Source organism: Panthera pardus, unplaced genomic scaffold, assembly GCF_024362965.1.
Source record: "Panthera pardus isolate Hobbes unplaced genomic scaffold, ASM2436296v1 HiC_scaffold_11, whole genome shotgun sequence".
NCBI lineage: Eukaryota > Metazoa > Chordata > Mammalia > Carnivora > Felidae > Panthera > Panthera pardus.
Window position 1 is genome coordinate 105528237 of NW_026526666.1, and position 25259 is coordinate 105553495.

General features: G+C 62.0%; 1 protein-coding gene across 1 annotated transcript in view; it reads right to left on the bottom strand.

Annotated features, from left to right (window-relative positions):
- The window catches only part of SKI (SKI proto-oncogene), a 66919-nt gene extending 43061 nt beyond the window's left edge, over nt 1-23858 (bottom strand). Inside the window, 1 exon segment of the mRNA XM_019461130.2 lies at nt 22852-23858. Within this exon segment, the coding sequence (XP_019316675.2) occupies nt 22852-23820 (969 nt within the window). The 5' untranslated portion in view covers nt 23821-23858.
- Nucleotides 23859-25259: the final 1401 nt, after the last annotated feature.

Below are 25259 nucleotides of genomic sequence, written 5' to 3' on the forward strand. Positions count from 1 at the left end.
ACACAGAAGAATCTCAAAATAATTATGCTGAGTGGAAGAAATCAAACCCAAAAACAGAGAGAGAGAGAGAGAGAGAGAGAGAGAGAGAGAGAGAGATTTCGTTTATATAAAGCTCTAGAGAAGGAAAACTCCTCTCTGGTGACAGGAAGCAGATCAGTGGCTGCCTGGGGGGAGGGGGGGCAGGAAGGAGGGATCACAAACAGGCACAGGGACACTGTGCGGGTGATGGGCAGGCTCCTGATTGAGACCCTAGTGATGGTTTTACGTGTGTACACACTTACCAAAGTTATCGAACCGCACGCTTTAATTACATGCAGCTTATGATGTTTAGTATATCTTTAAAAAGCTGTTTTAGGGGCCGCTGGGGGGCTCAGTCGGTTAAGCGTCCAACTCAATTTCAGCTCAAGCCACGATCTCGAGACCCCCATCAGACTCTGTGCCGACAGTGCAGGAGCCTGCTTGGGATCTTCTGTCCCCTGCCCCCCCACCCCCCCACCCCGCTTGCACGCTCTCTCTCAAAAAGAAGTGGGTCTTAAAAAATAAAATAAAATAAAATAAAAAATAACTATACGACAAGTATCCCAACCAGACCCTTCATAGTCCAGGACTCATTCGTTCTGTAGTCTTTTTTTTTTTTTTTTAATGTTTATTTTTGAGAGAGACAGAGACAGAGTGTGAGCGGGGGAGGGGCAGAGAGAGGGGGAGTCACAGAATCTGAAACGGGCTCCAGGCTCTGAGCTGTCGGCACAGAGCCCGACGTGGGGCTTGAACTCACAAACTGTGAGATCATGACCTGAGCTGAAGTCGGAGGCTTAAGCGACTGAGCCACCCAGGCGCCCCGACTGTTCTCTAGTCTTAAACAATTCCCACGGGTCCACGACAAATATAAACTAGCAGCATAAGGTTACCATTTCTTCTGTGGTTGATCCCAAACATATCCTTTCCATCCCGTAAAGATTCACAAAAATACAGTAGCAGTGCATTAAAATCATTTCTTTCTCTAGATCAGGAATTGGCAAGCTTTCCCTGTAAAGGGCCAAATCGTAAGTATTTTTAGCTTTGAGGGCCGTGCGCTCTCACTCACAACCACTCACAACCACTTGAAGCTGCTGCTTCATCACAGAAGCAGCCCACACTGGGAACAAAAAGGGGCGTGGCTGAGAACCAATAAAACTTTATTTACAAAGACGGGTGGGGGCTGGATCCGGCCCAGGGCCGGGCAGGCAGCGCTGTGGATCAGGGCTTCTCCCAAGGGGTTCCCCACAGTGCAGCCAGGATCACCGGGGAAATTACGAGGGATGCGAACGCTCAGAACCCGTCTCAGGCCTAGGAATCTGACACTCCGGGGGTAAGACCCCCCGGAAGCTAGCCATTCTTAAGAATTCTGAAGCTCAAGTTTAAGAAACTACTGGCCTAGAAAACCAGCAAGAGCGATCCAGAGCCAAGAACAAACAAAGCAAAGCAAACGTTTAACAGAAAGCTCCAGACCACACTCCCCAGAGAAGGCGGCACAGGGCCTTGGGGCGGTCTGATAAACAGCCGGGTACTAAAGGGCACTCCAGAGAAAAACCTCCCAAACAAGCAGTAAAGATCATGAGACTCCTCCCGACAAGGCTCACTTCTTGACAAAGAGTTTTCAACCCACTTTTAAAAAAACGGTTCTAGAACGTCTGAGCTCACATCCTTCCTTCACTCTGCATTCCCTCAACAGAATCTGGAACTCGGTCACTCCTTGGGGATGAAGCAGCCTTTGGGGTCTGTCACTCTCCCAGGCCTCAGTGGAGACCATATTCGGCCACAGACCCTGACGACCTTCAAGGACGGCGAACCCTGTGTGAAATGCACGCACACACGCGAGGAAACGTTCCAAGAAAGTAAGTCCCGGGACCTGAGGGTTACTTCTGGTTCAAATCACAAGTAACCGGCATTGCTGTATTTTCCTTTCCAAAGCAGCTCTCTGCACCCTTCCTTCCTCCACGCTTAAAATGCCAACACCTTAAAAAAATAATAAAACACCAACACCTTTTGCAAATCCAGGAAACACGTGGAGAAGATGTAATAATTAAAATGCATCATTTGAAAGAAGAAAGCCGTTTTTTGGGTGGGGGAGGAGAGAGAGAAACAAGAGCGGGCATGAGAAGAGGGACAGAGAGGGGGAAAGGGAGGGAGGGAGGGAGGGAGGGAGGGAGAGGGAGCGAGCGAGCGAGCGAGCGAGCGAGCATGGGCTCAGTGCGGAGCCCGACACGGGGCTCAATCCCACAACCCTGGGACCATGACCCGAGACAAAATTAAGAGTTGGACGCTCAACCGTCTGAGCCCCCCAGGTGCCCCCAAAAACCAGTTTTAAGATGAAAACGCAAAAATGCTTCGACTCCATTCTCCTTTCAAAAAACTGCCAACGGGGGCGCCTGGGGGGGCGCTCAGTCGGTTACATGTTGGACTTCAGCTCAGGTCGTGATATCTCACGGTCTGTGAGCTCGAGCCCCGCGCTGGGCTCTGCGCTCTCTGGAGCCTGCTTCGGATTCTGTCTCCCTGTCTCTCTGCCCCTTCCCCGCTTATGCTCTGTCTCTCTCAAAAATAAACATTAAAAAAATCTTTTAAATTCAAAATAAAAAAAAATTTTTTTTAATCGCCACGGGACGCCTGGCTGGTTCTGTCAGTGGAGCATGGGACTCTTGATCTTGGGTTGGGAGTTTGAGCCCCACGGTGTACATCTGCTTAAAAATAAATTCTTAAAAATAAAAAAGTCGCGCAAACCCCTCCCGTCCAATGAAGGAGGAGCGGTCCTGACCCTGAGCACATGTGACGACAGGAGGGGCGGGGAGGAGGGGGCAAGGGCCCAAGGCTCTGGGAAAGACCCCTGGGCACCGCCAGGAAAAGCACCGGGTCCGCTGGCCCGGGGGCGGAGAGGAGGTCTGAAGGGAGCAAAGTCAGGGACCGGTCTGCAAGTCCGCATGAGGAGCAGGCCGCCGGCCCCACGGCCAAGGGCGTGCTGCCACCCTGCCGGGCCCGACGGTCAGGCATCGCCAAGGCAGGGAGAGTGGAGCTCAGAAACAAGGCAAAAACGGGATTTCAGAGAAACCTGTCAACGTCCCTGGGGACAGGAGACAAGAGGACACAGCCACAACACAAGGACAGGTAAAAGTTTTCACAAAAGGAACAAAGAACCAGAAAAGGACATCTTAGAAATTACAAATGAAATCACAAAGCCCGAAAGTAGACAAGAACACAGAGTTAGGCAATAAAGCTGAGGAAAGCCCTGGAAAGTAACAGAGACAGAGCAGTGAGGACCAAGGCCATGGAAGCCTCCAGAGGAAAGGGACACAGAACCAACCACCCAGAAACACCACCAGCTCAAGCCCCAACCGGGACCAGCGCGCACACCAGACGGCGGGCCAGGCCCCACGCGGCCACCCTCCAGGCCCCGGGCTCCAGAGGAAGGCAGAGGTGGGCCACGCACCGTGTGCGGCACTGGCCCGGCCTCCCAGGTGGGCCAAGGCCAGTGGCAACAGCAGGCCAGCGAGCAGGAAACGGAGGCCACCAACTGCAGGGCCCGGAGCAGAGAGGAAGTGAGGGCGGCACAAGGGCCCCAGGGCGGGGCAGATGGCGGGTGAGGTCAGGAGTCGGATGCCAGATCGGGGTGAACGTGACCGCAGAGCTATTAAAGGGAGCGAAAGGACGGAGTCCTCAAACGTGAGACACGACGCGGCGGGTCTGGGCGCAGGCTGCAGGGGCGAGCAGCTGAGGCGGGACTGGGGAGGCAGCGGCGCAGGTGACACAAACAGGAGGTCGACAGGACAAAGCCTGAACAACAGGAAGTCGCTGCCCAAGGCCAAGTGGAGAGGACAGGACGGGGGATGCCCGGTTTGTGCCATTTGCCCTGTAGATGCAGACCTCGTCCACCGACCCCTTAAGCAGCCACAAAAGGAGGAGAGAGCATCCAGGAGGCGGCAGCGCGGGAAGCAGGGGCACCACCTGAGACTCTGTCACTCAACCAAGCGGGCCACTCTGGGCGGTGCGGGGCCACGGGCTCCCAGTGCCCACGGAGGGGAATAGGCATCTGGAGGAAGGAGAGCTGCCGTCGCTGTGTGGGCAGCAAACAGAAGATTCCAAGGGTGCTCCCACCCCCTGGTCCACCCGGCCCACCCCAGAGGTGGCCACGATGGCCAGGCACATCAAAAGGACAGTCCCTCAGCCAGCGGGTGCATTCTCAACATGTCCAGACTGAGCGTCAAGTACTTTAAAATGAACAGTAGACAAATAAAGATCTAAATGGGGTCTTGAGCTTTCCGTCTGGTCATTCTTGGGTGAAGCAGCATCACTGCAGGGCTACTCAAGGGACAGGGAGGTGACATGATGGGCCACAGCGGGGCAGGGATCCCCCAAGCACCCATGACGCAGGAGGTGCACCAGGGTGAAGCAGGAGGGCCTGGGGCAGCCTCTCCCTCAGCACCAACACCTGTCCTAACTCCCCATCACCGGGCTCACCGAGGCCGTGTCAGGGCAGAAGGACTGGGCAGGGGACAGCGCCGGTGCGATGCAGCGGGGGGCGGGGGTGCAAAGGCCCAGCCTGCCAGTCTTCCAAGCAGGCACGTCCAGGGAGGCTACCTAATCTGGACTTCAGAATCACCTGGAGACAAACAAGCAGGAGCCAAAAGACCCAGAGAAACAGCCGTCCCCCTGGACACACCTAGAGACCACTCAGGAATGCGCCCAGGGCGTCGGAAACAAGAACGGCCAGCACAGCTCAGGACAGCTCCGGGCCCACGAAGGCCCTTCCAGCACTGCAGGACCGCAGCCCCAAGGCCGTGCGGGGTAGCCCTTGTCTCCTCTGTCGCAGCCAGGGTCTCCCAGGGCCCAAAGAGGGGGCCGGTCGTCTTCGCTCTCGGCACCCCCGGGAGAGGCCCCTCCGGGACCGCCGAACAGCGGGGTGAACTCCAGCAGGCGTGAGGGCGAGGCCACACCAACAAGACGCCAGCCCGTGGCGGGTGCGCGTCGGCCTGCAGGGATTCCGCAGTCAGAGCAGGCCTCGAAGTCGACGGGCAGGGTGGGCGTGACTCACAGGTGAGTCCGTAGGCACTCTGACCGTGACGTCTACTCTGGCCCCCGGCGTCCAGGGGCCACTGGCACTAACCCTGGCCGAGGCCTTGGCCGGCAGGGCACTCGCCCCTCCAGCCCCCTAACTGCCACCCGGCAGCTGTGGGCTCCTTCCCGCTGAAGCGTGGGCTCCGAGGCGGCCCCGGCAGCACCGGGACGAAGGCCTCCGTTCAACACGGGCCGCGGACCCTGACAGCCGGGCGGAGACGGGGCAGGGGGGCGTCGGCGGACAGCATCGGGTCCCGCTGGGGGACCCGCCGCCCACTCCCACATGCCCCCCCGCCAGGCCCTTGCAGACAACCGGTACACGGCCCCCGCCACACGGCCCCAGCTGCTCCTGTGCCCTCATTCCCCCAAAAAGGCCCGTTCCTGCCCCTGCCTCCTGCTGCTGGGCCGTGGGGCATGCAGGCATTTATTAATAAATACACGCGTGGTGGGAACCTGTGTTCAGGGACAGAAACGAGACCCCGGCAGAGGCCAAAGCCTCGGGGACGGGGCGTGCGAGGGAGGGTTTGGAGCAACTCAGGTTTATACACCGTCTCCTCGAAGTGCTCGTGTGACAGACCCAGGCTCACGACCGCCTCGTCCCGTCAGAAAGCCCGGCCCCTGGGCCACAAACAAAGGGAGCGTGAAAAACCACGGTACGAACACCGCCTCCTCCAGAAAGGACTGGACACCAGGAGGCGGGGGCGCAGGCTGCTCCCCGACGAGAGCCCGGACACCCCTGACGCTAGGGCAGCGATCCCTGCTCTCAAAGCACGCTCATCCTTCTCGGGCCAGCTGAACGGCACCGGACCTTTGCCTTTTTGACTTCGCGGAACTTCCAGAAATTCGAGGTTAAGACTTGTTTTAAGACTGGAAACAAAAACGACAGTTGCCGTGCTCCCACCGCAACCCAAGCCACAGCAACCGGCACCTGAAGGATGCCACCACCCGGCCCTGGTTTCTTGTCCCTCCTGACCCCACTGGCCATACTGGCCTCCGGGGAAGCCTCCCGGCACAGGGTGCCAGCCCAGGAGAACATTCTGAGCAAGGAAGAGCAGGAGTGCCCACGTGCCCCAGCCTTTCCGGGCACCGCCGGCAGAGACACAGGCAAGGGACGGTGAAGTGTCAGCAGACGCAGCCTCGTGGGAGGCCTGCAGAGCCAGGAGCCGGGGAAAACCGCGGAACGGAAGGAAGCGGCTCAGTTTCTATAAATGACCTACGACAGAGACGCGGAAAAAAGGCCAACGTTCACGTGCAGAAAAATACTCGGCCGTCAACATGTGCCCTGTTGTGACCCAACCCCACACTCAGCAGGGCTCCGGCTGGAAGGACGTGTCCACATCCAGGGACAGGCCTCCATCTGTGCCGACCTGGCTCCCTGCCGAGTGGCGGGTGCAGGAATCCACAAGCCGCACGCGGCCCCCGCCTCCACCGCGGGCTGCCCCCGCCACCTCCGCCAGGCGGGCGGACCGGAGGCACGATCCACAGGACGCCCCGTGCCCCCTGTGCACCGTCGTCGTGAAGGACCCCAAAGAGGCTCGGGGTATGAAAAAGGTATGAACCCCAAAGAGGCTCGGGGACAAAGACACCCCGGCCGCAGGCTGCACCCTGGCGGTCACCAAGCCGTGCCAACAGCAGAACGTCCTCACGGTCAGGAAACGTGCACCGAGGACGCACTCTCAAAAGAGAGGTGCGCCCACGCGGCGAGGTGTCGACGGTGATGAGCCTCGGTGAGGGCTGCTCTCACAACTCCACCAGAGGCTGAAAGATTTTCCAAAATGAAAAGTCCCAAGCCAAGGCGAGGCGGCAGGCCTACAGATGGGCAGATTTCCACTCCGTCATCAGCCACCCGCAGCAGGGGGACACGCGGGAACACAAGCACACGTGCCAAGACCGCACGCCCGGTGCTCTCGGGACGGCCCGGCAGGTACCACGTTTGAGCCATGGTTGGTGCAGGACGATCAACTCCCTCGATAGTTAAGCCCGTTTAGTGGTTTTTCTCAACGCGAAGCCGAGTGTGTCGGAAACGAAACAGCCACATGACCCCTAACTCTGAAAACCCCCAATTTCCAGGACTGTAACAAACCCTGGTTATGATACCTGATCTCAAATTCCAATTCCGTTCTCTGGGACAACGATCCAGGAACCCGACGAGCACGTGGACCTGGACACACAGGCAGCAGGAGATGGAAAGAAACGCCTCTGATCCAGCCAGGACTGCCGAGCACAGAACCGCAGCCCCAAGGCCCAGCCGCCGGCCAAGGTGCAGGACAGCTGTAAAAGTCAGGTCCATGGGCCGGTGTCGCCGGCTGTCCACCCAACGTGAGCAGGACAGGGAACCACGGTCTCTAAGCTGCTTCTCTACCCACTGCCTTGTTTTCACTTTCTGGGAAACCTCATCTTTCCAGATAAGAGGCACTCTGGGGTCGGGGCACCCGACTGGCTCAGTCGATGGCAGATGCGACTCTTGGTCTGGGGGTCGTCACAAGTTCAAGCCCCAAGTTGGGCTACTTAAAAAAAAGAAAAAAGAATCGCTCTGGGGTCCATTTTACCCCATTCAGATCAAGGCTGTGGATAAGGAGTTTCCCACTGCTGGCTCCCAGGACAGTGGGGGCTCCCGACATCCCAGCGGGTGAGTCAGGGGCCGTGCAGACTTGACACGCAGAGGCCCGGGTCGGACGCTCCATCGTGCGCCCCACCGTGGACGCCGCCCCTCGTAAGGTGGCTGAGACTTGCAGTCTGGGAAGGGGAGGCGCCAACGCAGGGAGGGGGGCGGTGCCAACAATGGACGGCACAGGTCCCGGTACGCGGACACACCCAGCGCGGGCACAGGGAGCCTCCACTGCCTGGCGCAGCCTGTGCTTTCTGCTCACAGCACCTGCTGACGTCCATCCCACCAGCTCAGCTGGCTGGGGGGGGAGCCGCTGCACCAGCCTCTGCGTGCCACGTGGCCCCGACGGGCTCCCGGCCGCCTCCCGTGTCAGACGCCCCGGCTTTGGGAAGAAAGGGCGCTGCGAGTACTGGGAGGTTCAGATCCGCGCGGCACGGCGCTTCAGCACGTGCTCCAGAAGGGGACACCGAGGCCCAGCGAAGCGGCACGGCCCGGGATCCCAGGGTGAGGAAGGGGCCTGGCCGGGACCTGGGCCCAGGAGACGCCCAGGGAGCTCTGCCGTTTCTGTCGAAACTTCTAGAAACTCCTACTTGACCGGAAATAGCTGCGGTGACTACTCCTCATCCAGAGATGAGGGAAGGAGAAAAGGACGCTGAAAATCAGACTCAAGGACACTGTCAAGGATAGTGACCTCTGGGGCACCTGGGGGGCTCGATCGGTTAAGTGTCCGACTTCAGCTCAGGTCACGATCTCATGGCTCTTGAGTCCAAGCCCCACATGAGGCTCTCTGCCGACAGCTCAGAGCCTGGAGATGCTTCAGCTTCTGTGTCTTCCTCTCTCTCTGCCCCTTCCTGCTCGTGCTTTCTCTCAAAAATAAACAAACTTTAAAAAAAAAAAAAAAAATGGGGGAGCGCCTGGGTGGCTCAGTCGGTTAAGCGGCCGACTTCGGCTCAGGTCACGATCTCGCGGTCCGTGAGTTCGAGCCCCGCGTCGGGCTCTGTGCTGACAGCTCGGAGCCTGGAGCCAGTTTCGGATTCTGTGTCTCCCTCTCTCTCTGCCCCTCCCCTGTTCATGCTCTGTCTCTGTCTCAAAAATAAATGAACGTTAAAAAAAAAATTAAAAAAAAAAAAAAAAGGGACAGTGACCTTCGCCTCGCTGTGGGCAGCAGACAAGTGGCCCCTAAGAGATTTTCAACTTTCCCCCTTCAACCCAAACCCAAAGAGCCACCCTTCCTGAGGCTGGACGCGGGGCCCCTGCCCAGGCTCCCACGGCCAGGCCTTCCTCCGACCAGCGCCTGGCAGATGGGAACCCCAGGAGGATCTGCCAAACAAACACTGAGGAGCCTCCTTCCCAGAGCACCCCTGCCCTCGTTAATAGTCCACAGCTAAGAAGAGCCCGACGAAAAGGAAGAGCTGTCACCTGGACCAGGAATCTGCTCTCGGATCCAAGCCTGCACCTGACCCCAGAGGCCAAGGGTCAAGGGGCATCTGGAAACCAAGTCACGGAAATGGTTGCTGGCAGCGGAGTCCCTGGCTCGGTCAGGGCAGCCCCAGGGACGGGCACAGGCAGCGTGGCTGCCACATGTCCTGGCCAAGGCAACCTTCCAGGCCCCAGGGGCCACCCCATGACCCAAAGAGCCAGGAAGCCAGGCCCTCCAGGGCTCTGCAGAAAGGACAAGGCCGCCCCCTTCAGCCTCAAGGCCGTGGTCACTTACACACACTCGCCTCCCGCACAAGGTGCCGCAACACAACCGCATCTGGCCCGTCTGGAGGACCGGCACCCCCCAGGCCACCTGTCACCCCTACTAGCCTCCTGGAACCGACAGAAGCAAACTAGTGCAAACTATGGCTGAGAATAGGCCTGCACCTAAAAGTCCACACGAGAGGGGTGTGAGCTGCGGACACAATGGATTTCGAGGGGGGACTGACCCCTTCCCGGCTGCCACAGGCCGCACCCACGGTAGGCACTCCACAGCAGAATGACCTCCACGGGGCACCTGGCTGGCCCAGTCGGTGGGGCACGCAACTTTTGATCTCGGGGTTGTGAGTTCGAGCCCCACATTGGGTGTAGAGATCACTTAAAAATAAAATCTTTGGGGCGCCTGGGTGGCTCCGTCGGTGAAGCATCCGACTTCAGCTCAGGCCACCATCTCGCGGTTCGTGAGTTCGAGCCCCACGTCGGGCTCTGTGCTGACCGCTCGGAGCCTGGAGCCTGCTTCGGATTCTGTGTCTCCCTCTCTCTCTGCCCCTCCCCCATCCATGCTCTGTCTCTGTCCCAAAAATAAACAAACATTAAAAAAAAGGTTTTTTTAAATAAATGAAGTAAAATGAAATCTTTTAAAAAACAAAATCAAAAATAAGATGACATCCACATTCAGGTCCACCTGCCACTGTGCTCGCACCATGAGACTTGCCCCCCCAAACACCCAGAGCCCCTCACCCCAGTCCCTGCCCTTGCCTGGGTGGCGCGGAGGGTCTCCTGCACAGACAGGCTCCTGCCTCTGACGCCAACGGAGGATCGCAGGCCCCAATACGTACCAGAGACATGACACCGGACCGTCACTTACCACAACGGACGGGACTCACATCCAGAATACATCAAGAACTCCCACCAATGAATAAAACAGAACAGCTCGACTCAAAAAGGGGCAAAGGACTTGAACAGGCATTTCTCCACAGAAGGCGAGCGCACGGCCAAGAAGCACACGGGTCGCTCACCTCACCCACCGCGGGGACGTGCAGACCGGGGTCGCGACGACCGACCACCCGCCTGCGCCCATCAGGGTGGCTGCCTTATCCAAACCACAGAAAACACAAAACAAACACGGATCCTCAGCAAGCATGCGGGAGAAACGCACCCCTCGTGCACCTGGTGGTAGGAACGCACGACGGTGCAGCCACTGTAGGAAAGTGCGGCCGTTTCTCAAAAAATTAAAAACACTGGGGTGCGTGGGTGGCTCAGCTGATTGAGCATCCAACTTCGGCTCAGGTCACGATCTCACCGTTCGTGGGCCCGAGCCCCACATCAGACTCTGTGCCCTCAGCTCGGAGCCCGCTTCTGATCCTCTGTCCCCCTTCTCTCTCTGCCCCTCCCCTGCTCGTTCTCTCCCTCTCTTTCTCTCGCAAAATAAACAAACAGCAAGTATATATATAGAGACAAATAAAAATAAAATAAAAATTGTAACTTGGACTTCATCAAAACTAAAAATACCTGCTCTCCTAAAGACACTGTTCAGAGAATGAAAAAGTCAGTCACAGATTAGCAGAAAACATTAGCAAATTACATTGGGTGAAGAACATACCTAAGTTATGTAAAGAACTTTCAAAACTCAATTAGAGAACAACCCAGTTTAGGGCGCTTGGGTGGCTCAGTCAGTTAAGCGTCCCACTCTTGATTCTGGCTCAGGTCATGATCTCACAGTTCGTGGGATCGAGCCCCGAGTAGGGCTCAGCGTGGAGCCTATAGGGATTCATTGTCTCTCTTTCTCTTTCTCTCTCTCTCTCCCCCTCACCCCCTGCCCCACCCAGCTCCCACCACATGCTCTCTCAAAAAAAAAAAGGCTAGAACAGCAAGTTTTACGATAGCTATATTTTACCACAACAAAGCAAATGCACGAGGCTAATTACAAAAACACGAACAATAACAAAATGGCCAATGCCAGTAGAAAGAAGTTAAAAAATGAGATTTTCACCGTTCAAATTAACAAAGTTATCCCGAATGACAGCCACCAAAGGTTGTAAGAGCAAAGGAACCTTCTTAATTCTCTGGGCGTGTAACAAACTGGCAAGCCATGTACAGAACGAGTTTCAGGAATGTGTAAAATCGAGAACCCTCTCAGGGGCCCCAGGTCTCCTGGCGTCAGAGCACGGAGCGGTCACCCCTCAGTCGAGATCTAGGAGGCACAGGAGATACAGATGTGCATGTTGTGTGTGTGTAAGTAACACCAGCGGGTGCCCCCTTTGATCTGCCGAATCTTCCACAAGAAGCCCCCCCACCTGACCTCACACGTGCCCAAGGAGACACACGGTCAGAGAGGACTGACCTCGGCCAGCACAGGACACGGGGGCCCCTCCCTCCCCCCCCCCCCCCCCCCGCAGGGGGACGGGAGAGCCACTTCAGAGGACAGCCCAGCACGATCTAGGTGCCCTCCGGCTCGGCCACGTCACTCGGGGCCCAGGTCCCAGGCACGCGCACACGGGCCGGCGACGATCCGCGACTCCTGTTCAAAGTCATCCACGTGGGAAGCCAGACCATCCGCCCCAAGAGTGAGGACAGGCCGATGTGCTCAAGCGGCAAAGCCACACGGCAACGAGGCGGCAAGCGAGTGACCGGAGCCCCCGGGCGAGGGCCTGTGCAGACAGGCGCCAGTGACGGGGCCACGCCGGCTCCACGGGGACACAGGCGCACACACAGGACGTTCAGGATGGAGTCCCCTGGGGGTCGCAATGAAACAGAAGAGCAGAGCAGACAGAGTGTACCTCTTAACCCGCGGGGGGACGCGGGGGGCGCAGCCGGTCTGAGATGACGTTCCCGCATCTACGCTGGTGCTCGGAGGCTTCCGGGAAGCGTTTGCGGCAAGACGCTCCCTGAAGCCTCACTCGTAACAAAAACGCAGCTAAATAAATGCCGGAACCCTCGATACCACAGAATACTTGGAAATATGTGGCCTTACACACGTGCACAGAGGCAGGCACACGCACACGTGTGCACGCAGCAGGCACGCGCAGAAGGCCCCTCAGTCATGAGCAACGGTGGCCCTGGACCCTGCAAAGCAAGCGCGGAAGAGCCACTTCTGAGACAGCAGGGACCCGAGTGCGGGCTGGGCGCCTCTGGCAGGAAGGAGATCCCTTCGTTACTGTCAGCTACGCTGACGGCGCCACGGCTGTGACCCGTGCGGACTCTGGACACGTTAGGAGATGAAGTGCTGAACTACGAAATCAGCACCGCCCCGTGCAAAAAAAAGGGGGAGAAGTCGGAGGAAACCAAACGAGTGAGACACTGGGAAGTGCTGGGCCGGGCGTGTGGGCCACACTCACTAGCCTCGCCACCCAGGTGTCAGCGGGCAACCTCCCACCCTAACTGTGCGTTTCCGTTTCCGTATCCGTATCCCCAGACGCGCCCCGATGGCGCTGGAAGGGACGCACCCCTCCCGGGCCCTGCATCAGATGGCGCGCGCCCACCATCTCGGCGCCGGGAGTGACAGGAAGGGATCGGGGCAGCCCTGCCCGGCACCGCCTTCCTGGATTTCTGTCCCACGAGGCCAGTGAAGCGTAACCAACAGCGGCAGAGGCCCAGGCACGCAGAGCGGCCACCGAGCTCCTGCCACCCCCTGGCCCAGCTCCCCGGTGCCACCTGCACCCCCTCCACGGGCCCCCGGCCCCTCACACCTGTTGAGGAGGCTGACGCTGGCCAAGGTTCCAAAAGCCTGGAGCCACGGGGACGGCAGGCCACCCTGTGGGGCCGCCCTGCTGGGTCCCCGTCGTGGTCCTCGGCCCCCCAGGGATCACCCAGAGAACCAGGACACAAGCCTTTGTCGCAGAGACTGAGAAAACAGATCCACCAAAGCAATCACGATTCAAATAAAAACGTTTAAGTGAGAAAATAAAACGTCTAACTACACGAGAGGCGCCAAGCTCCACCAGGCAATTAAGTCTAGGGGTGCAGGGGAGTCCACAGAGGGACCCTCCGTGACCCCAGACCCTCTGGAGAACAGTGAGGGCACGTTCTCCCGTAAAGGGGAGGAGGCTCCAACGCCAGCCCCACAGGACCACCCGCTCCCACGCCGGAACGCTCGCCTGGAGGCAGCGAAGGGACACCAGGCCGGCCCCGGCTGAGCCCGTGGGGTGGACACCACACTCTGGTTCGGGGCGTGGGGGGTGTGCAGGAGGAGAGGCTTCCTCCTGCGTATTTGGGAAGGAGCTTCAAAGTCCAGAACTCCCCCCGGGCCCCCAGCAGGCATCAGGGACCGAGATGGGTGCTGTGGCGACGACGGGACCCGGGCCCACCGTGCGGGCCCCTCAAAGCTCTTCAGGGCACAGGCCTGTAGCCCCCAGCCCTCTGTGGTCCCGTCAGTCAAGACCCTCCCTGACCTCCGCTCCAGGACCGGGCTCGCTTCCCCAGCCCAAGACCACGGCCGGCCCGCGCTCCACAAACACGGAACACGTCCCCGCTCGCCGAGCCGCACCGAGGCAACCCGCGGGCCTACCTTGTTCTCAAAGCTGAAAGAGCTTCCTAAAATGAGACAAAATCCACTAAGGTCAGGCAGGCTGGGCGACACTTACTGCATACAAGAATGTTAAAAAAAAAAAAAAATCACAGTTTTGATAGTTCTGCAAAAAAAACTTAGCAAATTTACAACAAAACTGTCAAGTAATTAAGGCAAGGCACTTCACACATGAACTTAAACTGCTAATTAAAATCCCCTCGCTTAATTGACTACATTTGCATATCATTCAGCTCGGGAGCATCATTTTTTTAATGGTTTGGGCAACACAGTTGTAACGCCAGGAAGCAGGGAGGCAGCAGGTAAGGCGGGACCACCCGCACGCGCCCGCCGGGGCCGCACGGACTTCCCGCCAGGCCCGGGGTACCCTCACCTCCGCAGCGCTCTCTGGCCGCGGCCCCGGCCCCCCGCCCGGGGTGGGAAGGGGGCAGAGTCGCCAGCCCGGAGATCCCACCATGGGCTGCTCCTGGCCGCCCCCGCCCGGCACCTCTGCCTCAACCTCCCATGCAGGCTCCCAGCACGTGGGACGAGCGCACCTGCCTGTCCCTCCGGGGAGAGGGTTCCCGGCTTCCCCGGTGGCGCACTTGACCGCCCCCTTCCATCCGGGGTCCTCCACGTGCTCAGGGAGCACCAGCCCGGCCACTGGAGAAACACACTTGCCTCACCGGTGGCGATGGCTGAGCCTGGACGGCCGCGCTCACCGTCCACACACAGGCACAGGCCCCAGGCTGGCACACGTGGCCTCGCTCTGCGGTGGGGGCCAGGGGCCACACGGCAGGAACCGCAAGGCTGAGAGCGCCCCCCTCGAGAAGGGGAGCTCCCTGTGAGCAGGGGCCCGACCAGGGCAGCCCCGGCACCAGCGCGACGCATGGATCTCAGCCGACCAGGGCGGCTTAGGGACCCAGACGGGGCGCCACAGGGCCCAGGCCGGCAACAGGGCTGTGGGTCTTTCAAACAGGGGCTTATGGGGGCGCCTGGGTGGCTCAGTCGGTTAAGCATCTGACTCCAGCTCGGGTCATGATCTCGTGGTCTGCGAGTTCAAGCCCCACATCAGGCTCTGTGCTGACAGCTGGAGCCTGCTTCAAATTCCGCGTCTTCCCCTCTCTCTCTGCCTCTCCCCTGCTCTCGCTCTCTCTCTCAAAAATAAACAAACGTTAAAAAATTTAAAAAAAAACAACAACAGGGGTTTCTGTGTCACTTTCAGCACAGAGCCTACATCAGGATCGCAGACCAGTGTCCACATCCCCACAGCTGAGCCACTGTCACCTCCCATCCTGACGGTCTCGGTGTAGCGGGGAGCAGGTCTGGACGGAGAACGTCAGGCAGACAAAAGCATCCACGGGGATGGCCCCACGGACTGAAGTGGTGCCCAACCCACGGCTCTGTGGAAGGAGGGCCAGAGGGGGAGCCACGAATGCCACACGCAGGAGCCGGCTCGCCCATCGCTGCCACCCCCCCCACACACAGAGGTCTCACCAGGGGGCTGGGGTCACCGAAAGAACACTCAGCTGACAGGGGACAGATGGAGACAGGGCACGAGAAGCTGGCTCTGCTCCCAAGGGAAGGCAGGCCTGGCCCCCATGAAAGGTTCTCTCCGGTCATCCGGCACCGAGCGCCCGGCGGGGGTGGCCGTGCTCACCCGGGCTGTGGGGACACTGCAGCGCGGGGGTCGTGTCCTGCGTATGAAGCAGGACAGACCTTCAGCACCCCCCCCCCGCCAAAAACACACTTCCTCCCCCAACACGCCGCACGCCCCGGTGGAGAAGGGGAGGGCACAGGGGAGAACGTGCCCCAGACCCAGACTCTAGGCAGGTCCCCAGACACCAAGTCACAAGCAAGTAGCTTCCCGTGAGGACACAGCAGACGGCCTCTGGGGCAGGGAGACAGACAACCCGCCACCAGCAGATGCCCCCAGAACACGTGCACTGTCCCCACCCCCATCCCAGAGGTTCAGACCCAGGAGCTGGGACACACGGTGGAGCCGCCATCATGGGACTGTCACCCCTACCTGCCCCCTCACACGTGGGCTCCGGGGTCCGGTTAGGGGGCAAGGGCCACACGAGAGCCCCACTGGCACCTGGGGCCCTCAGACCACAGGGACCCGGCTGACCGTCTCGGGCTCCCCTCTCCTCCCTGCCACCCCACCTGCCACAGCGGTGACCCTCTACCTCAAGCACCCCAGCGGGTCCCCGGGAAGCCTATTTCCAACAAGAGATGTTCCTTCCAAAGCAGCCAGCTAACGTGCCATCGGAAGCCCCCTCGAGGCGGGCAGCACGGCCAGGCTCATCCGGCGCCAGAGCTGAGAACACCTTCGCTCAACAGGCAACAGCCAAGCACCCGAGTCAGAGCAGGTTCGAAGCCCCCCCGCGCAGATCTGAGCGAGCCACCTTCTTGACGACACACGACACGGCCAGGACAAACGACGCCTGAGGGACACCACTCTACTCCCGAGAAACTCCCTCCCTCTCTCCTCGCCGTCAGGAGCAGAGCTGCCGAGGTTTCTCGATAACTAGTGATTTCATGCCTCTGTGAGTCATTCAAGGAGTATTTACTCCGGGCCCGGAACTGGGGACCCAGCTGTGACCAACCTGCCCCCTCCACGAGGCTGACAACCACAAACACACAAATCCCAGGCCCACCGCAGCGGGGTGGCCCGGGGAACGGAGCGGAAGGCCCGACCACCACAGGCTGCGCGGCCCCGAGCGTGGCCCCGAGCGTGGCGCCGGCGCTTCCTGAATCGCGACCTGTAGCTGAAGTCTCCAAGTCGTGTTCTCTGCAGCCTCCCCAGTCCCAGCAGTAAAGTCAGATGAGACACAGGTGCCAAACACCCAGACAATCTCACGGGTTTCCCGGGCTCTGCCAGGACCCCTCCCGAAGCCTCCCATCTGCCTCCACCCACACGAAAGACACGAGGATTACCCCAAGGGACGAGAATTTCCAGCAACGACCAGAGCAGTGCCCGGGGCACGCGCAGCAGGTACCGGGCACCACGGTCACCAGCAGACCTACACGCGGCCAGAGGGATCTCTGCCCCAGCAGGTGCCCCGTCCACTCTCGTCCTTCTTCTAGACATCTCTCCCGTCCCCCAACCATCCCAGTTCCATTTCACACCAGGGTCCGGGTCCTTAATTTTAGTAACAAGTTGACACAAGCGGTGGTGAGTCCCAAAACTGGAGGGACCCCCACCCCCAGGCCCCCCTCCGGGCTCCCATGCTGTGACCAGCAAGGCCACTCCACCTCGCCGAGCCTCTGCGGTGATGTTGCCCAGAAAAACAGTAAGTCTCATGCAGCAAAACGGGCCTCCAGCCCGTCCTCACTGCTCTGAAAGCAAGGCTCCCCTAGAATCGGACTCTTGATTCACAGAGGAGCAGCGTAAGAGCTACTGTTTACTCCACGCCAGCCCTGCAAACATGCTAGAGGCTTCCTGAGCGTGACCCAAGTTTGCCTGCACAAACCGCACCTGGGCTACCGGGCAGGGCAGCGGGGGAGGGGGGGTGCAGGGCAGCCTCTGAGAGGTCAGGCAGGGCGGGGACCTGGGTCGTGCTCACACGTGCAACAGGGTGGCCACATGTGTAGCCGCCCCCCCCCCCAAGGTCCCTACCACCCACGCCACTTCATTCCCATGGACACCGTTTGTGGCTCTAACCCAACGCCAACCGAAACCCGCTTCAGACCACGCGAGGCCCTGCAGGGAGGGGCCGCCCGCCACACACAGCCCCACACCACCCCACACCCCCAGGAAATGACTTCCTGTCCCTTCACTGCGACTCTGATCCGCCTCCCCCCATCTGAGATGGTCAATAAACAGAAAGCGGGGAGCAATGGGCATGGTCCCCAGGCCACGCCCCGGCTCCGTCCCAACTCCGCCTGGTTCCCCATTTCCCCAGGGGACCGCGAGCCAGGAGGGCAAGGGCTGGGGCAAGAACGGAGGCCTTCTCCTCCCCCTGCAGCTCTCACGGACCTTAAGGAAATAATTCAGCCTCTATATTTTGACTCAAAACAAAGAAACTTTTTAAAAACATTTCAGTTGAAACTTGCATAATTCCTCCAGTGGAGAAATCCTCCCTGACTTTCGCAATCCTTAGAAAGAGACACATTATTGGTGCTTGTGTAACAGTCTCCGGGGCCGCCGTGAAGAGTCCGGCCGCCGGCCTGGGCCACCTCCCGCGGTCACCTCCCGCCAGACGGCCAGGGCCGGCCCCGGAAGCACGGCCTCCCCCAGCCCCCCCCCCCCCGGCTCCCCGGCGGCCAGGGGTGCGGGGTGCGGCTCGGCCACACTCCCCCAGACTTCCTCCAGCGCAGGCCTGTCTGCCCTCACCCGGCACCTCAGACAGACATTACACAAACCGGCTGCGGGGAAGGTTGAGAAACCGAGACGCCAAGAGTCAATGACCCTACTCTCATAGCCCCAGCTGACGGACGGACGGACGGACCCCAGTAAGACAGCAGGGACAGAGGCAAAGGTCACTCAATGACCCCGCTGCCCCAGGCGAGCTGCTGCCCTGGGGAGACCCCAGAAGCTAGGGGGCCTGGCCCAGCTGGAAACTGGCAGGATGGCAGGCAGACAGACAGACAGGCGGACAGCCCACACCTGGAGAACCACCTAGACCTGCCTCTGCTCACTCAGACGGGCTGAGGCACCCGGCCAGCCATTCAGCAGCCCCTCGCTCCCGCACGGCCAATTCCATGGCATGGGGGGGGGGGGGGGGGGGGGAAGCAGAGCTCGTTTGAGCTGCCACGTCCCCCACCGGAGAAGACTCCCCAGCCTTCACTCTGGCAGGCACACCCTGTCCTTCCGCATGGGTGGGAGGGGGTGGCCAAGGGCCGTCCAGGGCGTCACCTAAGCCGGCACCCACCTTCTCAACCACACGTCTGCAGCCAGGAAATCACCACGGAACCCCACAAAAACCTACAGCAAAGCAAGTGGACAAAGAGACGACTCCGTCGCTAAGTCTCTGCCCACACAGCAGACGGCATCCAAAGGACGGCACCCCATTCAAGAGGGGGCCCCAAGGAAGCGCGCGGGTCGGAGTCTGTTCCAGCCTGGCAGCACCGTCTTCACACTGTTCCTTCCCATGATAACATCAGCTCAAATAAGACCAGACACACCTCTCCGGGAGAGAGTCCACAGGCCAAGACCCCCTTCCCGGCCTGTGGACCCAAGAGGTGCAGTCACTCCCCAAGACAGGCCACAAGACTCGGCATCCCCAGGGCTGCCGGCCGGTCCCTGCTCTGAGGAAGCCTGCCCTCTGACCAGGGAGAAGTTGCAGGGGACACGAGAAAACCTGTCCCAACGTCAGGAATCCAGACACATGCAGTCGCGGACCCTCACGCCACACACCAAGGGGCCATCGGCCTGCAGGCCCCTGGAGCACAACGAGCCGCATGACAAGGGCGAGGCTACAAAAGGACCCTTCTGAAAACCTGGCGATCCGAAGGACGGATGGACGATCCGCACAAGCCAGGCTCTCCGATCTGGGAACCGGGACCCCCGGAAGAACAAAGAGCATCTCCGAGGAGCCCCAACCCTGCCCGGGCCCCAGGGAGGCAGCGCCCCGTCCCGCGGTCGGCCCTGGTTACTCCGCGAGGAGGCCTCCTGCGGGCCAAGAGGCCAGGCCCCCAGCAGCAGCTGAGCCGGCAGCACCCACGTCCTCCTCTGTGACAGCAACCTACGCTGCTAAACAACCAGACCAATTCAGCGCAGACACCATCAGACAAGCCCAAGAGGAAGGGACAGAGCCAGTCGGGCAGAAGAGGAGGGCAGGGGTAGAAAGGGCACCACGGTCCCCATCTCCTTGCCATGTGTTCTTCCACACAGGACGTGTCCCACCCCCACCGGACACCTAAACACCCTAGAGAAATAAAACATCACCGGTCACCACTTGCTACGGTCCCCATCTCATACACGAGAAAACGGAGACCCACACAGGTTAGGCCAACTGGCTCGAGGTCACGCAGCAGGAGAGACGCAATGAGGACGTGGGAGCCATCCCCTGGGGTCCCACGGCTGGGCTAGCCTACCACAGGGCGCCCAGGGCAGCACCCCGTGGGTGGGGGAGCGGGGAGAGGCTGGGAGACGGCTCCCCACGGCCCCAGCACGGCCGACAGCACTTCCCGCAGGCCCCCGTGACGCGAGGGGGCATCCTTAAGGAGGCCTGCCAACCCACACTCGCAGACAGGCCTCCTTCACAGGATTTCCAGGTTCGAGGTCGGAGCCCCACCCCACACTCATTTCCACACTGGGGCAACCACAGACAACCCACCACGGCCACAGCCACAGGCAAAGCAGGGTGGGCAAAGGTGGTGAGCGGGTCTCCGAGACCCCCAGAGACCAGTGGCCCTCCTGGCACCGAGGGCGAACGGTGCCGAGTCTCCGGCTGGCAGGAGAGCTGGGCGGCTCGAGCCCCACAACACGGGAACGTGCCTCAGCTCCCACTGCCTCACCAGAACCCAAGGCCCCAGGGGAGTCATGTCCCCTACAGAGAGGAATTCTAGCACATTCTTTGTTCCCTGCTATCCTCATCCCTGCTAAGTCAAAAATACTAAACTAAGCTATAAAGTAATTGAAGAAATCAAAATATATTCCACAAATAAGCCATCAGAGACGACCGGAAGGAGCGATCACAGATAGGCGGGGCACGGGGGGGGGGGGGGGCTCTTCCCAGGCAGCTCCTTCCATAGCAAGTGGGGTCTAGGCAGCTGGGGGGTCCCATCCCTCCTTGAAGCCGAGACCTTCCTCCTCACGTGGTGCCCTCGGCACGCAGACAGACGAGCACATGGCTCTGCTAAGGGATTTAAAGAGAACGACACACCCCAGGACTCCCAACTGCGTGGTCACAGAGCCAAGACAGCAGGCAGAGCCCCAAGAACAGGACAGGCAGAAAAAGCCAGCAGGAAGAGCACCCCACGAGGTGGCAGAGCCGGCACGAGAGCTCGTGGGCAGACGCCCAGGCCACCACCACACAGGACAGCGGGGGCTGACACTGACCTGGAGACCCCACCCACTTACGATAAGCGCGTCCTCCTCATCTTGGGAAATTTTCGTTTAATCGGTACGTAAAATTTAAAGCAGCATGGGGGAAAGCACGGAAGGAGACAGGGCGCTGGTCATCTGTTGAAAAGGCCAGAGCAGAAACGGGGTCTGGCCTCAGCTCCACGGACGGTGGCGCCCGGAAACAGTCCTGCCTCCTCCCCAGGCAGCGCTCCGGCCCGGGAGCCCAGGCTGGGCCTTCCCCGAGCCTGGGGACGGCCGCGCCCAGAAGCACAGGGCCTGCTACAAGGGACCCCGGGACCAGGACTGTAGCTGTGACCAAAGGCCAGCCCCGGCGAGCCCCCACCCCACAACTTGGACGCCAACACAGGCACACCCCGCCGGACAAGGCCCTCTGCCACCTGCTCTGGAGGTGGGGGACCTGCCACGGCCTCACCCACCGGCTACAGCCCGCACCTACCACAGCCCTGCACACAGGACTCCCCTAGGCCACAGCGACGGTGGAAGGAGCGGGCGCCCCAAACAGAAAAGCCCCCAGTTCACACGGGGTGCTTATCGCGTCGCCCATCACAGACTCATCTGAAATCGAGGGCTCGGGCCGGCCTTTCCTGCCAGCATCCTCCCCGACTCAAAGCATCCCTCGTGCACAACCCCTGCCCTACAGTCAGCGGACGGCTGCCACCTGGGCACCGGCATAGCTGAGGGCAGAAATGCCACCGAACGCTCGTGCACGTGTGCGCGCGCACACGGCAGCCCTCTCCCCAAGCACAGGCAAACAGGCCCCTACATCCCCAGCCCCTCCTCTGCTCACCGAGACTCTGACACTGCGCTGGAGGGGCGCCCAGAGAAAACCGGGCGGGAGCATCTATTCACAGATTTAGAAAAAGAAAAGTTTGATGCAATAGCTGAATTAATTAGGCCTCCTAAGAATAGCTAAGCCAGTGCAGCATTCCGAGCGTGCGGTTTAATAAGCCTGGATATTTAAAAGAAAAGTTACAAATACTTGGGGAGGGGAAGGCACCACGAAGAGCTGGTGAGGACCCCAATGAACAGTTCTGGCGTCCAGTGGCCCAGAAGCTGCCTGGCCGGATCAGAGATCCTCCGCCGGGCAGACAACAGAGCCTCAGCCAGTGGCCTCCCCCGCCCTTCAGCGTTTCAGAGAGAGGGAGACAAGGAACCAGGCGTGTCCAAAACAGATCGTCGTAGGCCACGAGCTACTCCTACTCAGGGCCCCAGGTGCCCACTGACCAGGGCCCCAAGCCCAGGGCCGAGTGGCCCTTGCCGCCACACGGGGGACTCAAGGATTCACACCCTGGCAGGCCCACAGAGACGCACAGAGCTGGAGTCGCCGTGTCTCGGCCCCCTGCCACCGCGGCCTGGACACCTGGCTTCGTTTCTGTCTCCCAAGACTTCAAGGCACAAACAGGCGCTGCCTGGCCCAGTTCTGTCTGCTGCGGTCCATGGGCAGGCAGCCCTCTCTGTCTGCGAGCCTGGGAGCCCACTCGGTCTGGACACCTCCTCAGGGCCCCAAGGCAGGCCCCAGGCCTGAGGCTGCAGCCTGGGCTCAGCCCACATCTAACCTCCCAGGACTCGGGACAAGAGCGTCTGAGTCCCGAAGCCTGCCCTTCGCAGCCCATCTGAGCGATGGCTTCTGTGCCCACCAGGCCGCAGAACACTAGGACCCCCCACCCCCACCCCAACTCCTAGCAAGCCGGCTCATCATGGGGATCGAGCCGGAGGACCTTCCTACGCAGCCGTCGATGGGGACACTGACGCCACCCTGAATTTCCTCAAAAACAAACCCTAAGACAAGTCCCGGCCTGCAGGGACAGAGCCCCTGCCTGGCCCCGGGACGGCCCCCCAGCCTTTCCCCGGCCCTCCCAGCTTCCGGGCCCTGGGGCCCAGCACACCCAGCCTCCTCCCTCGGCCGGCAGGGACACTCACCCGGGGCACCCGCCGCTTGTACTTGTTGCCATAGTCAAACTTCTCCTTCACGTCGTCCAGGCAGCGGCCGAGGCGCGCCTGCTCCTCCTTGCCCGTGTAGTCCTGGCTCAGCAGGATGTAGGCCCGCCAGTTGGCCGAGTCGAAGCCCCAGTGGCAGGTCCGGTTCTCCAGCGCCTTGTGTGAGTGCACCACGAACTTGTGCGGCGGGTACATGAGGCGGCAGTCGAGGCACTGGATGCAGGCGGCGCTCGGGCTGCTGTAGAGCTCGGGCACCAGCAGCCCCTTGCACTTGCCGAAGCACTCGTGGTACACACGCACGCTGCGCTCGCTGAGCTCCAGGCCCAGCGCCAGACTGGCGGCCAGCTCCTTCTTGCAGGGCGGCGGGTAGGCGCCGCCGTACAGCAGCGCGTTGCACAGGCGCTCGGCGTCCGTCTTGGTGATGAGCCCGCACGAGGGCGCCGAGAAGGGCAGGATGCCCATGACTTTGAGGATCTCCAGCTGGTCCGCCGTGCAGCGCGAGCAATAGATGTGCAGCTCGTCGCACACCGAGTTGATCTGCTGCAGCGAGAAGTCGCGCAGCACCGAGTTGAGGATCTGCGGCAGGCACAGGCGCTTCTCGCCGCCCACCACGAAGCACGAGATGGTCTCGCCCTCCAGCACGGTCTCGCAGCGCTCGGTGGAACGGTCGGATGGCATGAAGAAAGGCCCGGGGAGCACCGGCGGCGGCGGCTGGATGGCTGGCAGGTGCAGCACGGGCGGCGGCTCCGCGGCCGCGGGCACCGGCGCCGGCACCGCAGCCGCGCTTGCCTCCTTGGCGCTCTCCTTCTTGTAGGCCTCCTGCGCCCAACGCGCCGAGAAGGCGGCCGGGCCGCCCAGCGAGCTCATAGAGCTCAGGTGGAACTGCTCCAGCGTCTTCTGCAGCCCCGGGTGCGGCTGGAAACCGCCGCGGCCGCCCGCCGCCGCCTCCATGGTGCGCTCCGGCTCCCCGGGCCGCTCCCGCTCCCGCGCGCCCGGGCCCCCGCGGCCCCCGCCGCCGCCCCGGGCGCCCCGGCGGCGCCCCCGGCCCCTGCCCCGGCCCCCTCCCCCCGCCGCCGCCGCCGCCGGCTCCCGACCGATCACGGCCGCGGCCTCGGCCTCGCCCGGGGGCGCGAAGGGGTAGGCGGGCGGGGCGAAGGGGTCCCGCCGCTGGAGCCCGCCGGCGCCCGGGCCCGGCGCCACATCCACGCGCCCCGCGCCCCGCCCGCCGCCGCCGCCGCCGCCGCCGCCCGGGCCCCCCGCGCGCCCCCCGCGCGCCCCCCGGGCCCTAGGCGCGGGGCATGACCCTGCGCGCGCCGCCAACGCCAACGCCAACGCTCGCGGGCCCGGGGCTCGCGGGGGGCGCGCGGGCAGGTGCCGGCGCCGCGAGGCGCGAATCGCCGCGGCGGCCGAGGCCGAGGGGCCCGGGAGGAGCGGGGGCGCGGGCGCGGGGCCCGCCGGGCCGTCCTCGCGCGGCGCGCCGCCGCCGCCGCCGCCGCCCCGCTCCTCCCACCGCGCGGCGCCCGCCCGGCTCGTCCCGGCGGCGCTGGCCGGCCGCGTCGCGCCCGCCGCCGGCCGCCCCGGCCCGGCCCGCGCCCACCCCGCCGCCCGCGCCCGGCTCCGCGGCCCGCCCGCCCGCCTGCGCGCGCGCGGCTTCCGGGGCGGCGGGAGCGCCTGTGGCGGCGGCCCTCAGAGCGCGGCGGCGGCGGCGGCGGCGGCGCGGGGCTCGGCGCACATCCTCCCGGCGGCTCGCTCCGGCTCGGACTGAGCGCCGAGCGCTGAGCTCACGCCGCCGCCCCGCCCCGCGCCGCCCCGCCCCGCGCCGCCGCCGCCCCGCCCCTCGCGCCGTCTGGAGCCGCGCGTCCGCCTCAGCCCAGCGCCGGCCAGGAATGCGACCGCCTCCCGGCCCGGCTCTTCCAAGAACGCGCTCTCCCCCCCGCCGCCACCCCGCCCGGGCTCGGGCCTGCTCGGCCGCGCTCGGGCCCGTCCGCCGGGGACTCGGCTCCGCTCGGCCCCGCCCGCCCCGGACTCGGCCCCGCTCGGTCCCCCTCGGCCCCCCCCCTCCCGCTCGGCCCCGCTCGGCCCCGCCCTCCGGAAGGGCGCTCGGCGGGGGCAGCGGCGGCGCCCGGGGCCCCCCCTTCCGGCCGAGGCCGCTTCCTGCGCCGCTGGGAAGGCGCCGGTTCCGCCGCCGACACCGCCGCCGCCGCCGGGGCCCCGAAACCCACACGCGGCCCCCGCCACAACCGCAGACTCGCGGAGGGGCGGGCGGGTCGAGGGCGGCGCGGCCTCCGCCGCCCGCCACGCCGCCAAGTCCACGGGGACCCCACGCTCGGCGGGGACGCCGCAGAGCACGACCCGGGTCCCATAGAATGACGAGGACGTCTAGGGGGTTA